Here is a 21,789-nt window from a genome sequence, read left to right on the forward strand (position 1 = left end):
TCTTTAATCCTAGTTTGCACCCGGCAGGCAAGTAAAAACACACACTGGGCTCCAAAACCCACTCATTCAGTGTGCTCACAAAGCTACTGACTTATACGAGTTTCCTAGAGTCAAAGGTTTCTAGCTCACTAACCTCATTCTCCTTTGTTCCCCATCTCCTTCTGTCTGCACAAACTCTGTGCTGACTGGTTTCTCCTTCAGCATTCCGCCATCTTGGCTGCCTCTCTCCTCTACTCCATGTGGCCTTTCTCTGCTCTCTGCTCTAATGTTAATCTCAGGAACCGAGAGCACAAGCTCCCAGTCTGCCCCACTTTATAGTGTAGAAATCAAAACCTTTAATCCAATATACAAAATAGGGAAGTCTCTGATACAAAGTCACTTATCTGAGGCATGATGGGATTGTACCACCCCACATCAAAAAGGGTGGGAAAGGCTTAGTCCAGAGGTCCCCAAACTTTTTACACAGGGGGCCAGTTCACTGTCCCTCAGACCGTTGGAGGGCCGGACTATAAAAAAAACTATGAACAAATCCCTGTGCACACTGCACAAATCTTATTTTCAAGTAAAAAAACAAAATGGGAGCAAATACAATATTTAAAATAAAGAACAAGTAAATTTAAATCAACAAACTAACCAGTATTTCAATGGGAACTATGCTCTTCTCACTGACCACCAATGAAAGAGGTGCCCCTTCCGGAAGTGCAGTGGGGGCCGGATAAATGGACTCAGGGGGCCGCATGTGGCCCACGGGCCGTAGTTTGGGGACCCCTGGCTTAGTCCTAAAACCAAGCCCCAGGCTACAAGGATCCAGCCTGCCCACAGCCCACCCCCAACACACACTAATATCACCTGGGTGACGGGCCTCCACCTGGGCAGTGCCATCTTTAACAAAGTGAGCATAATATATTTTATCTGCCCAACACAGTACCATCTAAAAACTGTAGGATTTGCCTGGCCTGTGGTGGTGCAGTGGATAAAGCATCGACCTGGAAATGCTGAGGTCACCGGTTCGAAACCCTGGGCTTGCCTGGTCAGGGCACATATGGGAGTTGATGCTTCTAGCTCCTCCCCCCTGTCTCTCTCTTCTCTCTCTCTCTCTCTGTCTCTCTCTCTCTCTGTCTCTCTCTCTCCTCTCTAAAATGAATAAATAAAATAAAATTAAAAACTGTAGGATTTGGCAATTGAAACCTGGGAACAAGGCTGTGACGCTGTCACATCCAAGCTGTATTGCCTTGATCAAAGTACAAATATTGATCGACTTACGACCCATGCAACTTACGACCATTCGACTTTATGACCACAATCACTAGCCACAACTGCTCCGCGTCTGGCAGCACAAGTGTTGCCCAGCTGGGCATACGACAGTGCGGACCAGCTTCCAGCAGCACTACCATCTCCGCGTGCACTATTTCAACTGTTAATCCCAGACTCAGTACAGCAATTTGTGTTTTGTGTCTTGGATATTTTTCATCAAACCCCTCCCAAGTTGTCTACCAAGAGGAAATTGTCTTTGCAAATATTAAACCAGTTGTACTGGTAATGCAGTGTTTTTTTGTTTTGTTTTGTTTTATTTTTTAACAACTGATAATTTATTTAAAAGGCTGATTTAGCCTCACCAGGCAGTGGCGCAGTGGATAGAGCATTGGACTGGGATGCGGAAGAACCCAGGTTCGAGACCCCGAGGTCACCAGCTGGAGTGCGGGCTCATCTGGCTTGAGCAAAAAGCTCACCAGCTTGTACCCAAGGTCGCTGGCTCGAGCAAGGGGTTACTTAATCTGCTGAAGGCTCGTGGTCAAGGCACATATGAGAAAGCAATCAATGAACAACTAAGGTGTCGCAACGAAAAACTGATGATTGATGCTTCTCATCTCTCTCTGTTCCTGTCTGTCTGTCTCTGTCCCTCTCTCTGACTCTCTCTCTGTCCCTGTAAAAAAAAAAAAAAAAAAAGGCTGATTTAAGCATCTGCAATGGTGACTTCAACCTCAACTCCCAGCTCAATACTGAATGAAGTAATCTGTTTAACAATCTCAGAAGGAATGTGCAAGTCAATGAGACGTTTGTGGATCCTCATCTGAAACTGATCCCAAGTCTTAGAACCCTCCCCGCAGGGAGTTTTTCTTGTAGTGATTCTCAGAGTCTTGGTAGGCATCATCCAAACGGGTCCTTTCACTTTGAGATTCTTTTCCTTTGCACTTCTGATCAAGTCAACACACACCTTCTCCAGAGACTTTACGTTGCGGCTGGTTAGAGTAATTCTAATTCAGTGAATTGCCACCTCTGGTTCCACGGGTGTGTGTCTTTCCGGTATCTTTAAAAGCCATGGCTGCGGCGCGGCTTCCTGACCGACTTGTTCCTCAGCGAGAGCGAACAGCGGTGAGTCAGGAGCAGGAGTGCAAGGGACGCAGCTCGCTACAATAGCAGCAGCGTCTTCCTGAAAGAGCTAATGCAGTGTTTTACTTAAACCTGACGAATATAAAAATAAGAAACAAAATGGTGTAGAGATGATACAAATGGCATAAAATGAACAAAGAAAATTATGATATATAACAATAATGAAAGAAAGTTATGATAAAATACCACTTAAAGATTTTTATAACATCATTTCACAGTATTGAACATACAGTATAGCCTACTCAACTTACGACCAAATCGTGTTACCAGTCTGTCAAAAGCAATCGTGATTGTAAGTTAAGCACTAGCTGTACTCACTTTCTCTAAGTCTCAGTTTCCTCTGCAAAGTTGTTATATCTCTACTGATACCACCATCACCACCTCCACTAATATTACCAGGTGACATGTTAGGCATTGGCCATGTGTCAGGCATTGTTTGAAATACTTTATGTGGATCAACACATTTCATCCACAAAACAACTCTGTAAGGTATATATGCTCTCATTATTCCCATTGTACAGATAAAGAGACTAAGATCAAACAGATGGAGTTACTTGTCCAAAGTTGGACAGCTAGTATGTAACAGCTGAGATTGAAACCAGGGAGTTTGGCTTTAAAGCACACACTCATGATCCGTACATTATATACTTTACAGGGTCATTATGGGAATTAAAAGAAATGATATGTGTAAGAAAGGCCTTATCACTTAAATCACTGTATAAAGATTCACTGCTATTATATTAGAGCTATTGTGATTGATGTTTTTGGTGACCATGCTTACTATACCTAGCCTCATTAGAAAATAAAATTAAAATAGGAGAAAGTGTACTGAGTAGACTGTGACCACACCTACTTACTTTCAAACTCAGATATCCCTCACATACTTACTTGGATTTGGCACATAATATTGAATTATTTGTATGGAAGAAGACTCTTTATTTATTTATTTACTTACTTTTTTAGATTTTATTTATTCATCTTTATTAGAGAGAGAGGGGAGAGAGAGCGGGGGGAGAGAGAGAGAGAAAAGGGGGAGGAGCAGGAAGCATCAACTCCCATATGTGCCTTGACCAGGCAAGCCCAGGGTTTTGAACCGGCAACCTCAGCATTCCAGGTCGACGCTTTATCCACTGCGCCACCACAGGTCAGGCCGGAAGAAGACTCTTAAAACACGGCAAAAAAGGTTGGAATCCACATCAGAGAAATTACATTTTTATTTTTAGAAGTTGTTTCATAAATAAGATTTACTGCCAAATCTAATGTTTTTAAATTAAGCCATGCCACACCTTCTTAATTAACGTTTTTCTTTGGTGATAATTCATTCTCCTTTTCTCCTTTTTCTTTCTGTCTCCGCTCCCCCTTGATTTCTTTTCTAGAATCTTCACCTTTCTCACATGCCTAAATCGTCATTCCCATAGGGACCAGCCTAGCCCTTTGCTTTTCTCTCTTTTTTTTTAATTTTTTTTATTTTTCTGAAGCTGGAAACGGGGAGAGACAGACAGTCAGACAGACTCCCGCATGCGCCCCACTGGGATCCACCCGGCACACCCACCAGGGGCGACGCTCTGCCCACCAGGGGGCGATGCTCTGCCCCTCCGGGGCGTCACTCTGTTGAGACCAGAGCCACTCTAGCGCCTGGGGCAGAGGCCAAGGAGCCATCCCCAGCGCCCGGGCCATCTTTTCTCCAATGGAGCCTTGGCTGTGGGAGGGGCAGAGAGAGACAGAGAGGAAGGAGAGGGGGAGGGGTGGAGAAGCAGATGGGTGCTTCTCCTGTGCCCTGGCCGGGAATCGAACCGGGACTTCTGCACGCCAGGCCAATGCTCTACCACTGAGCCAAACGGCCAGGGCTGCTTTTTTCTCTTATACTTGCTCTATTAATGATATGTTAGGGCCATGGCCAGTAGGCTCAGCAGTAGAGCATCGGCCCAGCATGTGGAACTCCCGGCTTCAATTTTGCCCCAGATGAGCAGAGCATCAGCCCCAGGTGGGGGTTGCTGGGTAGATCCTGTTTGGGGTGCGTGTGGGAGTCTGTCTCTCTGCTTCCCTGCCTCTCACTTAAAAAAAAAATGACACTTTAATTCACTTATTACTTTCATTCAGTTCTTCAACAAATACATATTAAATTCCTATTATGCTTTAATATATCCTATGCCAGATGTTAGCATAGGATATATTTAAATAACTAGAGTAATTATACATGGTATTTACCCTTATCATTTTCATATTTTCAGTTCTGTTCTTTCTCCCAAACATCCATGTCAGATTTCCCGGGTCTGCTTGGCATTTCCTGTGTGATATCAGTATCCTTTATCCACTGAGAGATTCACCTCTGACCTCTTTGTATCCATAAAACACCATATTTGTGTACTAAACTCAATCCTGCTAAATGTCTAACTTTGTAGGTGTTTCCCACTCCCTAATGATGTTCATCTGTGTGTCTTGTTTGTTTTTGATGTTCATCTATTTTGAGGTTAGTCCCCCTGGGGGCTTTGGTTTGCACAGTTAAAATCCACAAGGCAGTGGGGGACTATCTCAGTGGTTGGCAAACACGGCTCACGAGCCACATGTGGCTCTTTGGCTCCTTGAGTGTGGCTCTTCCACAAAATACCACGTGCAGGCACTACCTCGATAAGGAATATACCTACCTATATAGTTTAAGTTTAAAAAATTTTGCTCTCAAAAGAAATTTCAGTCGTTGTACTGTTGATATTTGGCTCAATGAGTTTGCTGACCACTGGGCTAACTGGAAGACACAAAGCTCACTATGAGGGCAGACCATACCCTTGTGTGCCAAGAGCCAAAGCTCCTCCAGCAGAGCTGGGCAATCTGCCCATCTCTGTTTGTCCATCTCTGCTGGCCTCTCCACCTCCCTGTGTGGGTGTCCTCTGTCCTCCCCCTCACCATCAGCTTCCCTGCTTGTTCTACCTCTGCTCCCATGTATCTGACCTGCTCACCCCCTTCAGCCTCCTCAGCTCCACCCACCACACAGCACAGAGGCGCCAGCTTTCAGTGCAACGGCCACAGTGACCTCATGACCTCTCAGTGGGCTCTTAATTCAGTTTCCCAGTGGAGTCGTCTGACTGGCCCAGCTCATCGTTCTGTACTGGTCCCAGTCCTGGCTCCTGGTCAGTCCACTAATGGGCCCCATCAGGACCAGGTCCTCACTCTGAACCAATCAGACGTGGCCAGGAAGTGGCATCCCTTGCTTCCCAAGCCACCTGCTACAAAGAACTGTTCCAGTGACACTCATGGTTTATGCCATATTTGCAGAACTTAAATTTCATCCTTCCTTGAATTTGTGTCTGTTAGTCTTTCTCTCCTGAACTAACTAGAGGAAAGAGATTGTGTTTTGTACCTCTTACATGTATCTCTGGAGAGGTTCCTGTCACCCAGGATATTTGTCATCCTGCAGCATCTCATGCCCCACAGGAAACCTGCTGACTCAGTTCGTGGGGGTGGAGTTCAAGCATCTTCTCTCTGAGTGTGTGCCCAGGTGACTTCAATGCCAGCCTGGGAAGAGGTGTCACTTTCCCAGAGCCCAGGGAAGCGTGGTGGGTCTTTGGGAAGAATGTATTTAAGGTGACCAGGCCTCTGAGTCCATCAGGCTGGAAGGAGCCTCTGCTAGTCTTAGAGTGAGTCTTCTGGTCGAGCGGCTCTGGAGGCAGGCCGCATTTTATATTTCCCAGTCTAGGCAGGTGACAGCCCATTTCTCAGTTTGAGAATGAGAATCAGCTTCACAGGGCAGTGAAGGGAAATAAACTCGGTAATGTAGATGGAAGTAAATGCTGCTTTTCTGCCCTGCCTTTGTACAGAAATCTAACATACTATTTTTGTTTTAGTTATGCAGATATAATCCTGTCCCTAATGAGAAAAGGGATTCACTACTTCCTGTGTGTTTTGTCTTATGATCCAACTAAACATGGAGGTAAAGTCTTTTTGTTTTCCTAGTTGTCTTATTTCCTGATCTAATTCTATGACATGGATAGCATTCATTTTCTCCTAATTTATCCCTTAGGAAGTATACTGCTTATACACATACATGAAAATAAGTCTATTTTTGCCTAATGGAAACTGCTGTATAAACATGCTTCTGTCTCCCAATTGATACATATTTTTCTCATACTCCATTCCCATTTTGTTCATTCACAGCTCAGACTATGAAAGAGAGAGAAATGGATGGCTCTAATATAAAAGAGAAATTTCATGCTTAGGAGGTGGAGAGATTTGGTTGCTCAGCTATAGTCTGAGTATATCTATGGCAGGGGTAGTCAACCTTTTTATACCTACCGCCCACTTTTGTATCTCTGTTAGTAGTAAAATTTTCTAACCACCCACTGGTTCCACAGTAATGGTGATTTATAAAGTGGGAAAGTAACTTTACTTTATAAAATTTATAAAGCAGAGTTACAGCAAGTTAAAGCATATAATAATAATTACTTACCAAGTACTTTATGTCGAATTTTCGCTAAGTTTGAGTTCGTTCTCTAATGTTTCAATGTTGGCATATAGAAAGGCTGTGGACTTTTGTATATTAAGTTTGTATCCTGCGACCTTACTGTATTGGCTTATCGTTTCTAGTAGTATTTTTGTAGATTCTTTGGGGTTTTCGATGTATAGGATCATATCATCTGCAAAAAGTGATACCTTTACTTCTTTTTCGATATGGATGCCTTTTATTTCTTTATCTTGTCTGATTTCTCTGGCTAGAACTTACAGCACCACATTAAGTAAGAATGGAGAGAGTGGACAACCCCGTCTTGCTCCTGATTTAAGGGGGAAAGCCTTCAGTTTTGTGCCATTTAATATGATATTTGTTGATGGTTTATCATATATGGCCTTTATCTTGTTGAGATATTTTCCTTCTATACCCATTTTGTTGAGTGTCTTAAACATAAAATTGTGTTGTATTTTATCAAATGCCTTTCTGCATCTATTGATAGGATCATGTGGTTTTTGTTCTTTGTTTTGTTGATATGTACTATGTTAACCGTTTTTCATATGTTGAACCATCCTTGAGATTCTGGGATGAATCCCACTTGATCATGATGTATTTTTTTTTAATATGTTCTTGTATTCAATTTGCTAGCATTTTGTTTAGTATTTTAGCATCTGTATTCATTAGAGATACTGGTCTGTAGTTTTCTTTTTTTGTGCCATCCTTGCCGGTTTTGATATGAGGGTTATATTGGCCTCATAAAATGTGTTTGGAAGTATTGCTTCTTCTTCAATTTTTTGGAAGACTTTGAGAAGAGTAGGAACCAAGTCTTCTTTGAATGTTTGATAGAATTCACTAGTATAACCGTCTGGGCCTGGACTTTTATTTTTGAGGAGGTTTTTAATAGTTTTTTCTATTTCTTCCCTGCTAATTGGTCTGTTTAGGCTTTCTGCTTCCTCTTGACTCAGTCTAGGAAGGTTGTATTGTTCTAGGAATTTATCCATGTCTTCTAGATTGTTGAATTTGGTGGCATATAGTTTTTCATAGTATTCTCCAATAATTCTTTGTATATCTATGATATCCGTGGTGATTTCTCCTCTTTAATTTCGGATTTTGTTTATATGAGTCCTTTCTCTTTTTTCCTTGGTGAGTCTTGCCAAGGGTTTGTCAATTTTGTTGATATTTTCAAAAACCAGCTCCTTGTTCTATTAATTTTTTTCTATAGTTTTTCTGTTCTCTATTTCATTTATTTCTGCTCTGATTTTTTTTTTTTTTTCAGAGACAGAGAGTGAGTCAGAGAGAGGGATAGACAGGGACAGACAGACAGGAATGGAGAGAAATGAGAAGCATCAATCATTAGTTTTTCATTGCACGTTGCAACACCTTAGTTATTCATTGATTGCTTTCTCATATGTGCCTTGACTGTGGGCCTTCAGCAGACCGAGTAACCCCTTGCTGGAGCCAGCGACCTTGGGTTCAAGCTGGTGGGCTTTTGCTCAAACCAGATGAGCTCGCGCTGAAGCTGGTGACCTCTGGGTCTCGAACCTGGGTCCTCTGCATCCCAGTCCAACGCTCTATCCACTGCGCCACCGCCTGGTCAGGCTGCTCTGATTTTTATTATCTCCTTTCTTTGGCTGGTTTTGGGTTGTCTTTGTTCTTCTTTTTCTAGTTCCTTAAGGTGGGAAGTTAAGTGGTTCACTTGGGCTCTCTCTTGTTTGTTCATATAGGCCTGAAGTGATATGAACTTCCCTCTTATCACTGCTTTTGCTGCATCCCATAGATTCTGATATGTCGTATTGTCATTTTCATTTGTCTGTATATATCTTTTGATCTCTGCGCTTATTTCTTCTTTGACCCATTCATTTTTTAAAAAGTATGTTGTTTAGTTTCCACATTTTTGTGGGTTTTTTTCCCTCTTCTTTGCAGTTGAATTCTAGTTTCAAGGCTTTATGATCAGAAAATATGCGTGGTACAATTTCGATTTTTCTGAATTTGCTGATGTGATTTTTGTGGCCCAACATATGGTCAATTCTTGAGAATGATCCATGTACACTGGAGAAAAAATGTATATTCTGTCACTTTGGGATGAAATGTCCTGTAGATGTCTATCATATCCAGGTGCTCTAGTATTTTGTTTAAGGCCAATATATCTTTATTGATTCTCTGTTTGGATGAATGATCTAGAGTCATTAGCGGTGTATTGAGGTCTCCAAGTATGATTGTATTTTTGTCAGTTTTTGTTTTAAGGTCAATAAGTAGTTGTCTTATATATTTTGGTGCTCCTTGGTTTGGTGCATATATATTAAGGATTGTTATGTCTTCTTGATTCAGTGTCCCCTTAATCATTATGAAATGACCATTTTTGTCTCTGAGTACTTTTGCTGTCTTGTAGTCAGCATTTTTAGATATGAGTATTGCTACACCTGCTTTTTTTTGGATGTTATTTGCTTGGAGTATTGTTTTCTAGCCTTTCACTTTGAATTTGTTTTTATCCTTGTTGCTTAGATGTATTTCTTGTAGGCAGCATACAGTTGGATTTTCTTTTTTAATCCGTTCTGCTACTCTGTGTCTTCTTATTGGTGAGTTTAATTCGTTTACATTTAGTGTAATTATTGACACTTGTGGGTTCCCTATTGCCATTTTATAAATTGCTTTCTGTTAGTTTTAATCTTCTTTGATTCTTCTCTTTTGTTTTTCTATCCTTTGTTTTTGTTTGGTTGTATCCCATACTTCTTTCCTCTGTTGCTATCTTTTTTAAGTCATGTGCTTCTGTGGTGGTTTTTTCAAGGGTGGATACCTTTAAGTAATGAAAAGGGTTCCTACCCTGTTCATTGTAGTACACTATCTTGTGAGTACTTCTGCATTCCATCGTCCTTTGCTACTGTTAATCTCCATCCTCTCCCTTCCTTTTCTTTTTTGTTTTTGTTGTCACAGTTTAAATTTGCTTTTATTGTGTTCTTGGTGGAGCTTTTACTTGTGGTTTTGTTTTGTTTTGTTCTTTGTATCTGGTTGGAAACCCCCCTTTAGTAATTCCTGGAGTGGGGGTTTTCTGATGATAAATTCCCTCATCTTTTCTGTATCTATGAATGTTTTTATTTCTCCTTCGTATTTGAAGGATAGCTTTGATGGGTATAGTATTTGTGGCTGAAAGTTCCTCTCTTTCAGGACTTTAAATATTGGGGTCCACTCTCTTCTAGCTTGTAGAGTTTCTGCTGAGAAATCCGATAATAATCTAATAGGCCTTCCTTTATATGTTGTACTCTTCTTTTCCCTGGCTGCCTTGAGAATTTTTTCTTTGTCATTGGTTTGTGTCATCTTTATTATGATGTGCCTTGGAGTAGGTTTGTTGGGGTTAAGAAAACTCGGTGTTCTGTTTGCTTCTTGAATTTGAGGCTTTAGTTCTTTCCACAGGCTTGGGAACTTCTCATCTATTATTTGTTTGAATATGTTCTCCATTCCATTTTCTTTCTCTTCTCCCTCTGATATAGCTATTATTCTTATGTTAGTCTTTTTGATGGAGTCAGACAATTCCTGTAGGGCTTTCTCATTTTTTTTAAATTTTTGCGTCTCTTTCTTCTTCTCTCTGTTGTGCCTCAAGTTGCTTGTCTTCCATGTCACTAATCCTACCTTCTATCTGGCCTGTTCTATTAGCTAAGCTTGTTACCTCGTTTTTCAGTTCCTGAATTGAGATTTTCATCTCTGTTTAATTTGTTTTTATATTTTCAGTTTCCTTGGTAATATATTCTTTGTGTTCGTTGAGTTGTTTTCTGAGCTCCCTAAATTGCCTTTCTGTGTTTTCTTGTATATCTCTGAGTATTTTTAGGATTTCTATTTCAAATTCTCTGTCATTTAGCTCCAAGGTTTCCAGTATATTAAATTTTTTCTCCATAGATATTTTCTCATCTATCTGTGCTACCTCTCTGTCTGTTGTATCCATGATATTCAATTTTCTTTTTCTTAATGGCATCTGAGGGTGGTTTTGTTGATAGTACTAATGAGAATTAATAAAGAATAAAAAGTAAAAAAAATAATAATTTATTATTTTCCTTTTTTTTCTCCCCTCTCCTCTCCCCTCCTTCTTGAATAAAAATTGTGATGAACTGTGAATTATATTGTGCTAAATAGAACAAAAACTACCTATAATGGAGGGCCTGAGTTGTGGAGAAGTGATATAGGAGCAAAAAAGGGGATATGGACCCACAAAATGCAAAAAAGGAAAAAATTTTGTCACGAATAAAATGATTTGCTCTTAATTGATGGTTGACTAAGAGATATAATGAAAGGGATAAGAGAGAAACAGGAAAAAGGGGGAAAAAATTAAAAATTACTATTGTATTTAGTGGAGCAAAAACTATCAATAGATAAAATGGAGAGCCAGGCTGGAGCACTGCTAATGAGTTAAAATGCGAAGTAAAAAACACTCAAAGTGCCACAAAGAAAAATTTGAGTTCCAAATAAAATAATTTGTTCGTGTTTGAGGATTGAATGAGAGGAAAAGTAAAGGAGAAAAGAAGAAACTAATATAGAGGGAGAAAAAAAGAAAGAAGAAAAGAAGAGAAAAGAAAAAAGAACAAAAAGAGAGAGAGAGTTAAGGGTTTTGGAGTGCAACCCTCATAGAGAGAAAGGAAGAAGAAAGGAAAGAAAATGGGAAATGTAACACTTATTGGTAGTGTAGTTCAAGAAGAGGAAAGAATAAGATGGGCAGAGAATAAAAGGACCAAAGTGGAAGAAGAAGAAAATAATCAAGACAAGATGAAAGGAACAAATGAACCAATAAAATAAAATGGAAAAGTTATAAAATCTGTGGATTTTTCTTGATTTTGAGAGGTTATCTTCTTGCTTTTTCTTTTCTCTCCCTCTTCCTGGTCGGTGACTCTGTACCCCAGGCACACTTAGATAGAGGTTTGCAGTTGATAAGTCTCTATGGCGATGTCATATATTAGGCTTCAGCCTCGTTTGCAGTCGAGGCTCATTAGTATTTGCAGGCTCTGATAATGAGTGAATCCGTTTTCCCAGAGCCTCTCTTCTAGTATTTTCTTCCCGAATTAACAGCCTGATGATCCAGCTATGGGTTTTCTGCCACCTCTTCCTGGAGAGTAAGAGGCTCAAAGAGCTGGCAAATCCCCACTCAGTGCAGGGCTCTGGTTAAGGCTCTATCAGTCAGAGCCGCTAGCATAATCAGGCGGGGCTGGGAGCCAATTGTTTTCAAGTTGCCTTTCTATGCACCTCTAGGCACGTCCTGAATGCCTCAGCACTCTGTGGGACCACTTTCCCCAGGCTTTTGGCACTTTGTAACCTGTTTTGGCTGGGTAGAAGATGCCCTAGTCACTGTTTGCAAAGCAGGAGGACTTACAAGCTGCCAAATTCCTCTTTTTAACATATAGCCCTGAGTATGCAAGCTCTGCCAATCAGAAGTTTTCCCACCCCTACGTGCATAGCATAACAAGAGGCACTAAAAAATATCATGCCTCTTGTCTTAGATCGCTGAACTGAGAGAGATCTTGTCAGTTAAGTTTGCGTAGGTCAGTTGGGAGGCGAGCAGACTGGGAGTTAAGCTAATCCTTCCCTGGTCTGTTAGTTTGTATGGCTGGGTGAGGCGTCCCACCCGCCCGGAGAAGTTCGAGCACGTAGGGAAGTTTGCTTTCGTGCACTCCCTGTGGGCCACTCTTCAAGGTGCAGGGGCGACCCCGAGACTCTGATTACAGCCCTCACAAAGGCCTCTGACTCTGCCCCTCTATTCGGTAACACAGGTGCCCACTCCCGGGGCGCTAGGAGGAACCTCTCTCTATCCGCGCTTGCCAAACAGGATATCGGGGCTAATGGCTGCCGCACTTGCCTTTCTTTGTCTGGGTTTGGCACGAGCGTTAGCTGGCATTGGCTGGGTCACCACAAGCACAGTTTTTCCTCGGCTTGGACGTCTGTGCCACAGCCTGGCTCAGACATTTGTGCCGCAGCCTGGCTCTATTCACCAACCCTTTGCCCGCCTTAGTTCCTATACTCTCAGTTCTAAGTGAAAGCAGCCTTTGTTTAGGTTAGTGAGGAAGGCAGGGTGTTCCTTTCTCCGTCCTATTTCCTTTGGGGTTGATTATATATTTAGTCAATTTTTCACTTGATCATACCTTCATGTTCAGTGTGGGACTTCTAGACACTCCAAGGATAGATTTTTCTGTCTCTGGTTGAAGAATTTGTTGAAATTTTGGGGAGATTTATTGGTATCACTCCTTACGGCACCATTTCTCTGATGTCACTCAAAATCTATCTTTTTATTTATACTTTGGTTGCTCCACTATGGCCCACCATGAAATCTGGAACTCCCACTAGGGACCCACTGGTCAGTAGGGACCAGGTTGACAACCACTGGTGTATGAGGATAACGCTCTGACCAACTGACTTACCTGGCCAGGGAAAATTTTACAGTTTATTAATTGTATTCTTTTATAACTATCTTTGTTTTGAATTTATAAAAATGATGCTTTCTTCTGGTCCCATTTTGATGTGTTTGAACATTAAAGCTTAACCTTTGTCGTAGCAGAACTTTCATTTACAGCAAGATTTGAAAACCAGATGCATAGACTTTTAATGTATAAAATTTCCCTTTTTGATTTTTAATTGAGCTTTTAAAAAGTGCTATGTTTTATAAACATTTACACATTAGTATTTTTTTTTCTGTTTGAATAAACAATCTCTAAAATTCATTAAAAGATGAGACCTGGTGTTCCTAATTAAGTCTGGGACAATCAGAGAAACATAGAAATTAATGGAGACAGACATCAGCTTCACTAATCTGATTTCAGTTTTATTCCTGAACAACAGGCTTAGCAAAGGGCCTGTGGGAAGAACACACAGCAAGCTCTGTGTGGGGATGAAGCCCGGAAGGGAGAGCTTTAGGAAGGGGAAGAAGTTATGTTTCCCTGAACGTTATGGCCATTGGCAAAGTGTGTAGTCTGTGGGTGAGTGCAGGAGCAGTAGAAAATCAGTACGCCAGAAGAATTTGTTAATTAACTCCATTCTGATTTCATTCTTCCCAAGTCCCATGGCTTGGCCATCTCACCTATGCTGGAGATAGGCACCTACCGTTGCCTTCCCCTCAGTGAGCCAGTCTTTGGTGTGAGATGGAGAAAAGGGGAAGCAGAAGAACCTGTCACAACCTCACCTATTTGGCTAATCAATTTGCATGTAGAATAACTGTACAAATATTGATCAACTTATGACCTATGCAACTTACAACCATTCGACTTTACGACCACAATCACTAGCCATGACTGCTCCGCATCTGGCAGCACAAGCATTACCCAGCTGGGCATATGACAGTGCAGACCAGCTTCCGGCAGCACTACCATCTCTGCGTGCACCATTTCAACTGTTATCCCAGACTTGGTACAGCAATTTGTGTTTTGTGTTTTGGGTTTTGGATATTTTTCATCAAACCCCTCCCAAGATGTCTACCAAGAGGAAATTGTCTTTGCAAATATTAAACCAGTTGTACTGGTAATGCAGTGTTTTACTTAAACCTGACGAATATAAAAATAAGAAACAAAATGGTGTAGAGATGATACAAATGGCATAAAATGAACAAAGAAAATTATGATAAAATATGACTTAAAGATTTTTATAACATCATTTCACAGTACTGTACATATAGCCTACTCAACTTACGACCAAATCATGTTACGACCATTCTGTCAGAACCAATCATGATCATAAGTTGAGCACTAGCTGTACCTCCTACCTAGGTTGCTGGATATACACTGAGAAGGGGCCCTGAGAATTTATTCCTCCTTAAAATGAGATCTAACCATGTTTTCTTTTACCCAGGCCCGCCATTTTATGTTTCTGATGCTGAAATTAAAAGATTATTTGGTAAGTTATGGATATGTGCTGTAACTTTTTAAATAAAGTCTAATAGTTGACTGTTCTGAGCTCTTATTAAACTGTTACTATCTAGAAGTATAAAATTTAAAGATCAGAAACTATTTTTTTAAACTTTTTTTTAGGTTTTCATATATTCCATTAGAGAGAGAAGAGATAGAGAGGGAAAGAGAGAGAGAAGGGGGGAGGAGCAGGAAGCATCAACTCGCATATGTGCCTTGACCAGGCAAGCCCAGGGTTTCAAACCAGTGACTTCAAGCATCCAGATCAATGCTTTATCCACTGCGCCACCACAGGCCTGCAGAAACCATTTTCTTGAAGACTGTATTATCCTAGAAAAGGGACAGATTTCTGTAATATGCCTTTTTAGCTAAGTGGTATGCTTATGTTGAAGACATTTGAATTCTTCTGGAGAGATGGTATATTTAGTTGGGCTCTTAGGAGTTATAAGTGATAACAATTCAGAGTTCAGAAAATGGGCCTAGTATTTTTCTGTTTTCATTTTAAAAAAAGAGACCTGACCTGTCTCTCTTTTCTCTCTCTAAAAATGAATAAATAAAATCTAAAAAAAAAAAAGAAAAACTTTTTTATTTAAAACTGAGAGAAATCTCCAGTACACAGTTTTAAAAATCATCTGATGTGTTTTTAGAAGAACCTCTGATTGCATTCTTCCTAATGTTTTAACTTGTGGCCCTTTCTTCTTGTTTCAGGTTCAGTGTGCAAGACTCAGTGCCTTGAGGAGGTAGATGTGTTTGAAGAAAAACATAAAAGTTGGGGAATTGTCTCCCTTGTTGAAAAGTTATATCTACTTACAGAAAAGTAAATGAGACAGAAATAAAAGCAAGTAACATCAAGTGTTTGAGCTTTTGAGCCACTGAAAATTATGCCAAAGCTTGAAAATATAATAGGTGACCTTTGAAAAAAATTGTTCTCAAATTACATCACAGAAATGCATATAATTTTTAGAAAAAATAAAAAACACATACTTGAATGTTGAAGTAGCTGCCTTTGGAAAGGAGAATATGGTTGCGTGTGAAAGATTATACCTGTGTGTTTTACTTATGAATTGCAAGAATTTTTTACAATCAGCATGATTACTTATATAATTTAAAGAAAGAGAAATGTAATGTACATAACTTAAATATATGAGACAGAAAAATTGGCATTCTTTATGAAATTTGGAACCATTGAGGAAATGTAACACTTTAATAGGGTCTAAGAATTACATAAAAGGTTAGCTTTTTCTATAAAAAGCTATGCTCAAGTTCAACACTCCTCTATTTTTCTCTTCATATAATTTCATATGTAACAGAATCAAGAAACAGATTTTAAAATTAATTAAATAAACTAATCTATCTGTAACAAAATATTGTTCCCAAACTATAAAAATAAATTTCTTTTAAAAGTTTTTTTCTGAGTTTGACAGTTTTTTGTTTCTTTTAATTTAATCTTGTTTAAATTATAGTCTTATTAAGTGCAGTGTGCTGGGGGCTGGATTCAGGACCGCTCGTTTTAATAGTTTAGATTCAGTATTTCTCAGTGTTTCATTAATAACCATATTTTGTTAAATCAGACATTCCTCTCAAACCTCACTAATACCTAAATGATTTAGATTGTTTGGTGTATGTTAAGAGGATAGTGTGTGCTTATTATTATTTTTTAAATTTTATTTATTTTTACAGAGAAAGGAGGGGGGTAGAGTGAGAAGTATCAACTTAGTTGTTTCACTTTAGTTGTTCATTGATTGCTTGTTGTATGTGCCTTGACCGGGCAAGCCCAGCATTTCGAACCAGCACTGTCAGCGTTCCAGGTTGATGCTTTATCCACTGCACCACCACAGGTCAGGCTAGTGTGTGCTTATCATTAAGAAATGTTACTTAACGCCCTGAAATGGAACTAATAATACATGAGCATAAATTTAAAGGACTTTTAGATACTGGAGCTGATGTATCTGTTATTGCTAAGCTACATTGGCCTCCTTCCTGGCCCACTCATGCAGCAGCCACAGAAGTACAAGGTATAGGGCAGAGTAAATCCCCTCAACAAAGTTCTAGTTTTCTACATTGGGAAGATTAAGGTCATTCTGGATTTTTTAAGCCTTATGTGCTCCCTGGATGGCCAATTAATTTGTGAGGTAGAGATGTTTTGAAAAATATGGGAGTGTTGCTTGTCAGTCCTAATGGTTTAGTCAGTACTCAGATGCTTGATCGGGGATTTTTGCCCACCAAGGGTCTAGGGCAGTGGTTCTCGGCCTGTGGGTCTTGGCCCCGGCAGGGGTTGAACGGCCAGGACATGGGGTCGCCTAAAGCCATCGGAAATACATATTTTATTTAAAAATGTATTGTATAATAAGTGTGTGTTTTCCGATGGCTTTGGGTGACCCCTGTGTTTTGGTTGTTTGACCCCCGCCGGGGTCGCGACCTGCAGGTTGAGAACCGCTGTTCTAGGGAAAGAACAGCGAGGAATTCTCACCCCCATAGAAGTGGCACCCAATACCAGAAGGTGTGGATTAGGGTATCAAAATTTAGCATAGGGGCCTTGGTAGCTCCTGCTACCTCAATAATGCATTGTGCAGACCCAATTACTTGGAAATCAGATAATCCTGTATGGGTAGACCAATGGCCCCTTTCTCAGGAGAAACTTAGGGCAGCTGCTCAATTGGTACAAGAGCAGCTACAGCTTGGGCACATTGAACCATCTAATAGCCCATGGAATACACTTCCATATTTTGATCTTGTTGCCTCCTGGATTATCAAGGGGCATAGGCGACCCTTACAACTTATAGGTTTTGAGTCTCAAAGTTATTGTTGTTCCTTTTTTCAAAGGATCAACAACAATGGCTCTGGGAAACCCACTACATGGCAAATCGCTCTTGCAAATGATTGGACAACTTTAAACTGAAACTGTCAACGTAAAATCAGCTCAAAGTCTAGAATTATATGCCATTATCATGGCTTTTCAGTATTTGCCATATTCCCCCTTTAATCTATATACACACAGCAAATATTTACTTATGATGTTTCCACTATAAAGACTGCTGTCTTAGGGACAAATGCTAATAATGAACTATTTCAGCAGTTCCTCCTTCTTCAAAGACTTGTATGTCAACATAGAGCTCCATGTTTCATAGGACATACTTGAGCTCACTCCATGCTCCCTGGAGCTTTAGCACAAGGGAATGCCCTTTTTTTTTTCTTTTTTCTTTTCTTTTTTCTTTTTTTTTTTTTTTGTATTTTTCTGAAATTGGAAAGGGGGAGGCAGTCAGACAGACTCCCACATGCACCCGACCGGGATCCACCCAGCACGCCTACCAGGGGGGGATGCTCTGCCCATCTGGGGTGTTGCTCTGTTGCAACCAGAGCCATTCTAGCACCTGAGGCAGAGGCCCCGGGGCCATCCTTAGCTCCCTGGGCGGCTTTGCCCCGGTGGAGCCTTGGCTGCAGGAGGGGAAGAGAGAGACAGAGAGGAAAGAGAGGGGGAGGGGTGGAGAGGCAGATGGGCGCTTCTTCTGTGTGCTCTGGCTGGGAATCAAACCCGGGAATCCTGCACACCAGGCCGATGCTCTACCACTGAGCCAACCGGCCAGGGCCTAGGAATGCCCTTGTTGATCAAGCTACCCAAAAGAAAATTATTTGGAGCAACCATGACAGATGGAGCAATTCAGTCTCATACTCTTCATCACCAGAACGCTGTGGCCCTGTGTAAACAGTTTCAACTTTCTCGGGAAGCAGCACAGCAGATTGGGAAATCCTGTCCAAGGGGTCCTATACTACAATCTGGAGTTAACCCTCAAGGAGCCCTACCAGGACAACTTTGGCAAATGGATGTTACTCATATACCTTCATTTGGCAAACAGTCCTTGCATTGTTCTATTATTGGATTTCCTAAATTGGTTAAACTGACAATGCTCCTGCATATGGAGCAAAAGCATTTACTGTATTTTGTCATTCTTACAGTCTTTAAGTTAAGGTATTATTAAAGTGTACCCAGCAAATATTTTAAGATCAATTAAAAAAAATTTAAGGGGGAAGTCATATCCTGGAACTCCTATGGGTCTACCATATCATGCTTTTTACTTAAAAAAATTTTTAATTTCTTTTGAATGCTGATGAACAGGAGACACCAAATCTTTTTCGCCTGCAAACTACTACCTTCTTTATTTGATCCAGCTAATAACATTGTTTTGTCTTTTTCCAAATAGCTCCAGATATATGGAAAAGATTTATATAGGTGGATGGGGATCCTCAAACCCCTCAGCGAGATCTTCTGAGCATGGCTTTTAAGATACCAAGAGGCAGAAAAAGCCCAATAGAGATCAGGGGAACTACTAGCTTTTAGGATACGCCCTTAAAGGCTCCAATGCCCCAAAGGGGTCTCATAGGATGCCATCTGGGTCCTGCTTCAATAGTGGAAAGGAAGGTCATTGAGCTAAAGTCAGCCAGACTTACATGCCTCTGCTGTGAGGAAACAGGGACACTGGAAGGTAGGCTTCCCCCTTGCTCCTCTAAGGGAGGGTTCAGTCTCTTCCAGCCCTGCTCCAGCCACCTATGAACTAACCTTGCCCAGAAAGCTGGGGTTTGCCACTGAAGGCTGAAGGTGCCCAGGGCCGTCGGCCCCATCTACAACACTGTGGACGAGCCTAGGGTATTTCTTCCAAGAAGCAGGTAAACTGATCTCATTTGCACAAGGGCCACTTAACTATGTCTTGCCTGAATAGTCAGGTTTTTTATTCTTCCCTCGAAGATCTCTGTTGTGGGTGTTGATAGTCCTATTTTCTGCTGCTTTGTTTAATATATATTGTTTCCTTTATTCCTCCTACCTCAATGCCCCACTCATATTTCAGGCTGGGACCTACTCCTAATTTAGAGCTCTCTTTCCCCCTTTTGCCAACTTCTATTATGAATCTACCTTTGCTACCCAGCTTAGTGTATCCTAAGGTTCTCTTTACCAAGCCACAGTCACAGAGCTCCAGGGAAAAGCAACCTGGTCTCATCTCTCCAGGCAGAGGAGAACAGAAGCTCCATATCCACACATGCTGCAGATGGCTTTTCCTGTCTACCTGAATCATTACCAGCTAGAAGCAGGGGTCATTGGGACTTGGATGTGAGCTGCAAAGTATAGTATTGTGACAACAATTCCAGTGCCATGCGGACTCTTCCTGGATGTGGACTTTTCCTGGACTCCTACTCCTTGTGACAGCTCCAAACAGACTGCACTGAGGTTGGGTTGCATTTTTCAGGGATTTGGCATGGTGTTGGGGCCAACTTGGACTTGGTGAACATGTTAAGGACACTCACTACTCTTTTGTGGATTCTTGCTGTATTGGCCAAGAGTTTGCTTAAAGGCTTTAATCACTGTAAAAAAAAAAAAAAAGAAGACTAGATAAAGAAGATGTGGCACATGTACACTATGGTATACTACTCAGCCATAAGAAATGATGACATCAGATCATCTTCAACAAAATGGTGGGATCTTGATAACATTATACGGAGTGAAATAAGAAAATCAGAATAAAACAAGAACTGCAGGATTCCATACATTGGTGGGACATAAAAACAAGACTAAGAGACATGGACAAGAGTGTGGTGGTTACGGGGGGAGGGAGGAGGGAAGGAGGGAGAGGGGGGAGGGAGAGGGGCACAAAGAAAACTAGATAGAAGGTGACAGAGGACAATCTCTCTTTGGGTGATGGGTATGCAACAGAATTGAATGACAAGATAACCTGGACATGTTTTCTTTGAATATATGTACCTTGATTTATTGATGTCACCCCATTAAAATAAAAATCTATTTATAAAAAAAAAGAAAGAGCCCTGGCCGGTTGGCTCAGCGGTAGAGCGTCGGCCTGGCGTGCGGGGGACCCGGGTTCGATTCCCGGCCAGGACACATAGGAGAAGCGCCCATTTGCTTCTCCACCCCCATCCCCTCCTTCCTCTCTGTCTCTCTGTTCCCCTCCCGCAGCCGAGGCTCCATTGGAGCAAAGATGGCCCGGGCGCTGGGGATGGCTCCTTGGCCTCTGCCCCAGGCTCTAGAGTGGCTCTGGTCGCGGCAGAGCGATGCCCCGGAGGGGCAGAGCGTCGCCCCCTGGTGGGCGTGCCAGGTGGATCCCGGTTGGGCGCATGCAGAAGTCTGTCTGACTGTCTCTCCCCATTTCCAGCTTCAGAAAAATGCAAAAAAAATAATAATAATAAAAAAAAAAAAAGAAAGAAATGTTACTCAATTTTGTGCATGTGTGTGTGCTGGATTAAAGGGGGAAGTTTATAAACCACTTGACTACTGATGGAATATAAGCAAGATACTCTGAAAACTTCCTAGGGGTTCAGAGTTTTTGACCTCCCTGTCCATTCTGCCACTGTTTAGAAACTGCTGCCCTAGATGCTTTTTGGCCCTGTTCTTATTCTAATATAAGGCTAGTAATTTGAAGTGTTTTCTAGGTCATAACGATTCTTGCTTCTCTGAGACCTGTCCCCAGTTCGTAATGTGGACTTCCTGACTCTACCTTTGTCTTTGGACTTCCTGACTCACCATTTGAGTGGACCAAGAAGGGACAGCTGATCTGAGCTGGGCCAGTCTCATTCTCTTCAGAGGTTTTTAGAATTGGAGTAGACAAGCAAGTTAGCCACATGGAGGGGGTGAAACTAACAGGTGAACACAGAGCAGTGAGGCAGCCACATTGTACTTTAAAGATCTGAGGAAAAGCCCTGGCCGGTTGGCTCAGTGGTAGAGCGTCGGCCTGGCATGCAGAAGTCCTGGGTTCAATTCCCGGCAAGGGCACACAGGAGAAGCTCCCATCTGCTTCTCGACCCCTCCCCCTCTCCTTCCTCTCTGTCTCTCTCTTCCCCTCCCGCAGCGAGGCTCCATTGGAGCAAAGATGGCCCGGGTGCTGGGGATGGCTCCTTGGCCCCTGCCCCAGGCGCTAGAGTGGCTCTGGTCACAATAGAGCAATGCCCCGGAGGGGCAGAGCATTGCCCCCGGTGGGCAGAGCGTTGCCCCCTGGTGGGCGTGCCGGGTGGATCCTGGTTGGGCGCATGCGGGAGTCTGTCTGACTGTCTCTCCCTATTTCCAGCTTCAGAAAAATACAAAATAAATAAATA

The 21,789-nt window shown here is 41.7% G+C and overlaps 1 protein-coding gene and 1 pseudogene across 1 annotated transcript in view; one reads left to right on the forward strand and one right to left on the reverse strand.

Moving 5' to 3' along the window:
- TPMT (thiopurine S-methyltransferase) overlaps positions 1-15,933 on the forward strand; it is a 34,394-nt gene extending 18,461 nt beyond the window's left edge. Inside the window, exons 7-9 of the mRNA XM_066268311.1 lie at positions 6,231-6,316; positions 14,642-14,686; positions 15,406-15,933. Coding sequence (XP_066124408.1) covers positions 6,231-6,316; positions 14,642-14,686; positions 15,406-15,518 — 244 coding nt within the window. The 3' untranslated portion in view covers positions 15,519-15,933. The remainder of the gene's footprint in view (positions 1-6,230; positions 6,317-14,641; positions 14,687-15,405) is intronic.
- Positions 1,955-2,406, reverse strand: LOC136328934 (small ribosomal subunit protein uS10-like; annotated as a pseudogene).
- Positions 15,934-21,789: the final 5,856 nt, after the last annotated feature.

This window comes from Saccopteryx bilineata, chromosome 3, assembly GCF_036850765.1.
Source record: "Saccopteryx bilineata isolate mSacBil1 chromosome 3, mSacBil1_pri_phased_curated, whole genome shotgun sequence".
NCBI classification, from domain to species: domain Eukaryota; kingdom Metazoa; phylum Chordata; class Mammalia; order Chiroptera; family Emballonuridae; genus Saccopteryx; species Saccopteryx bilineata.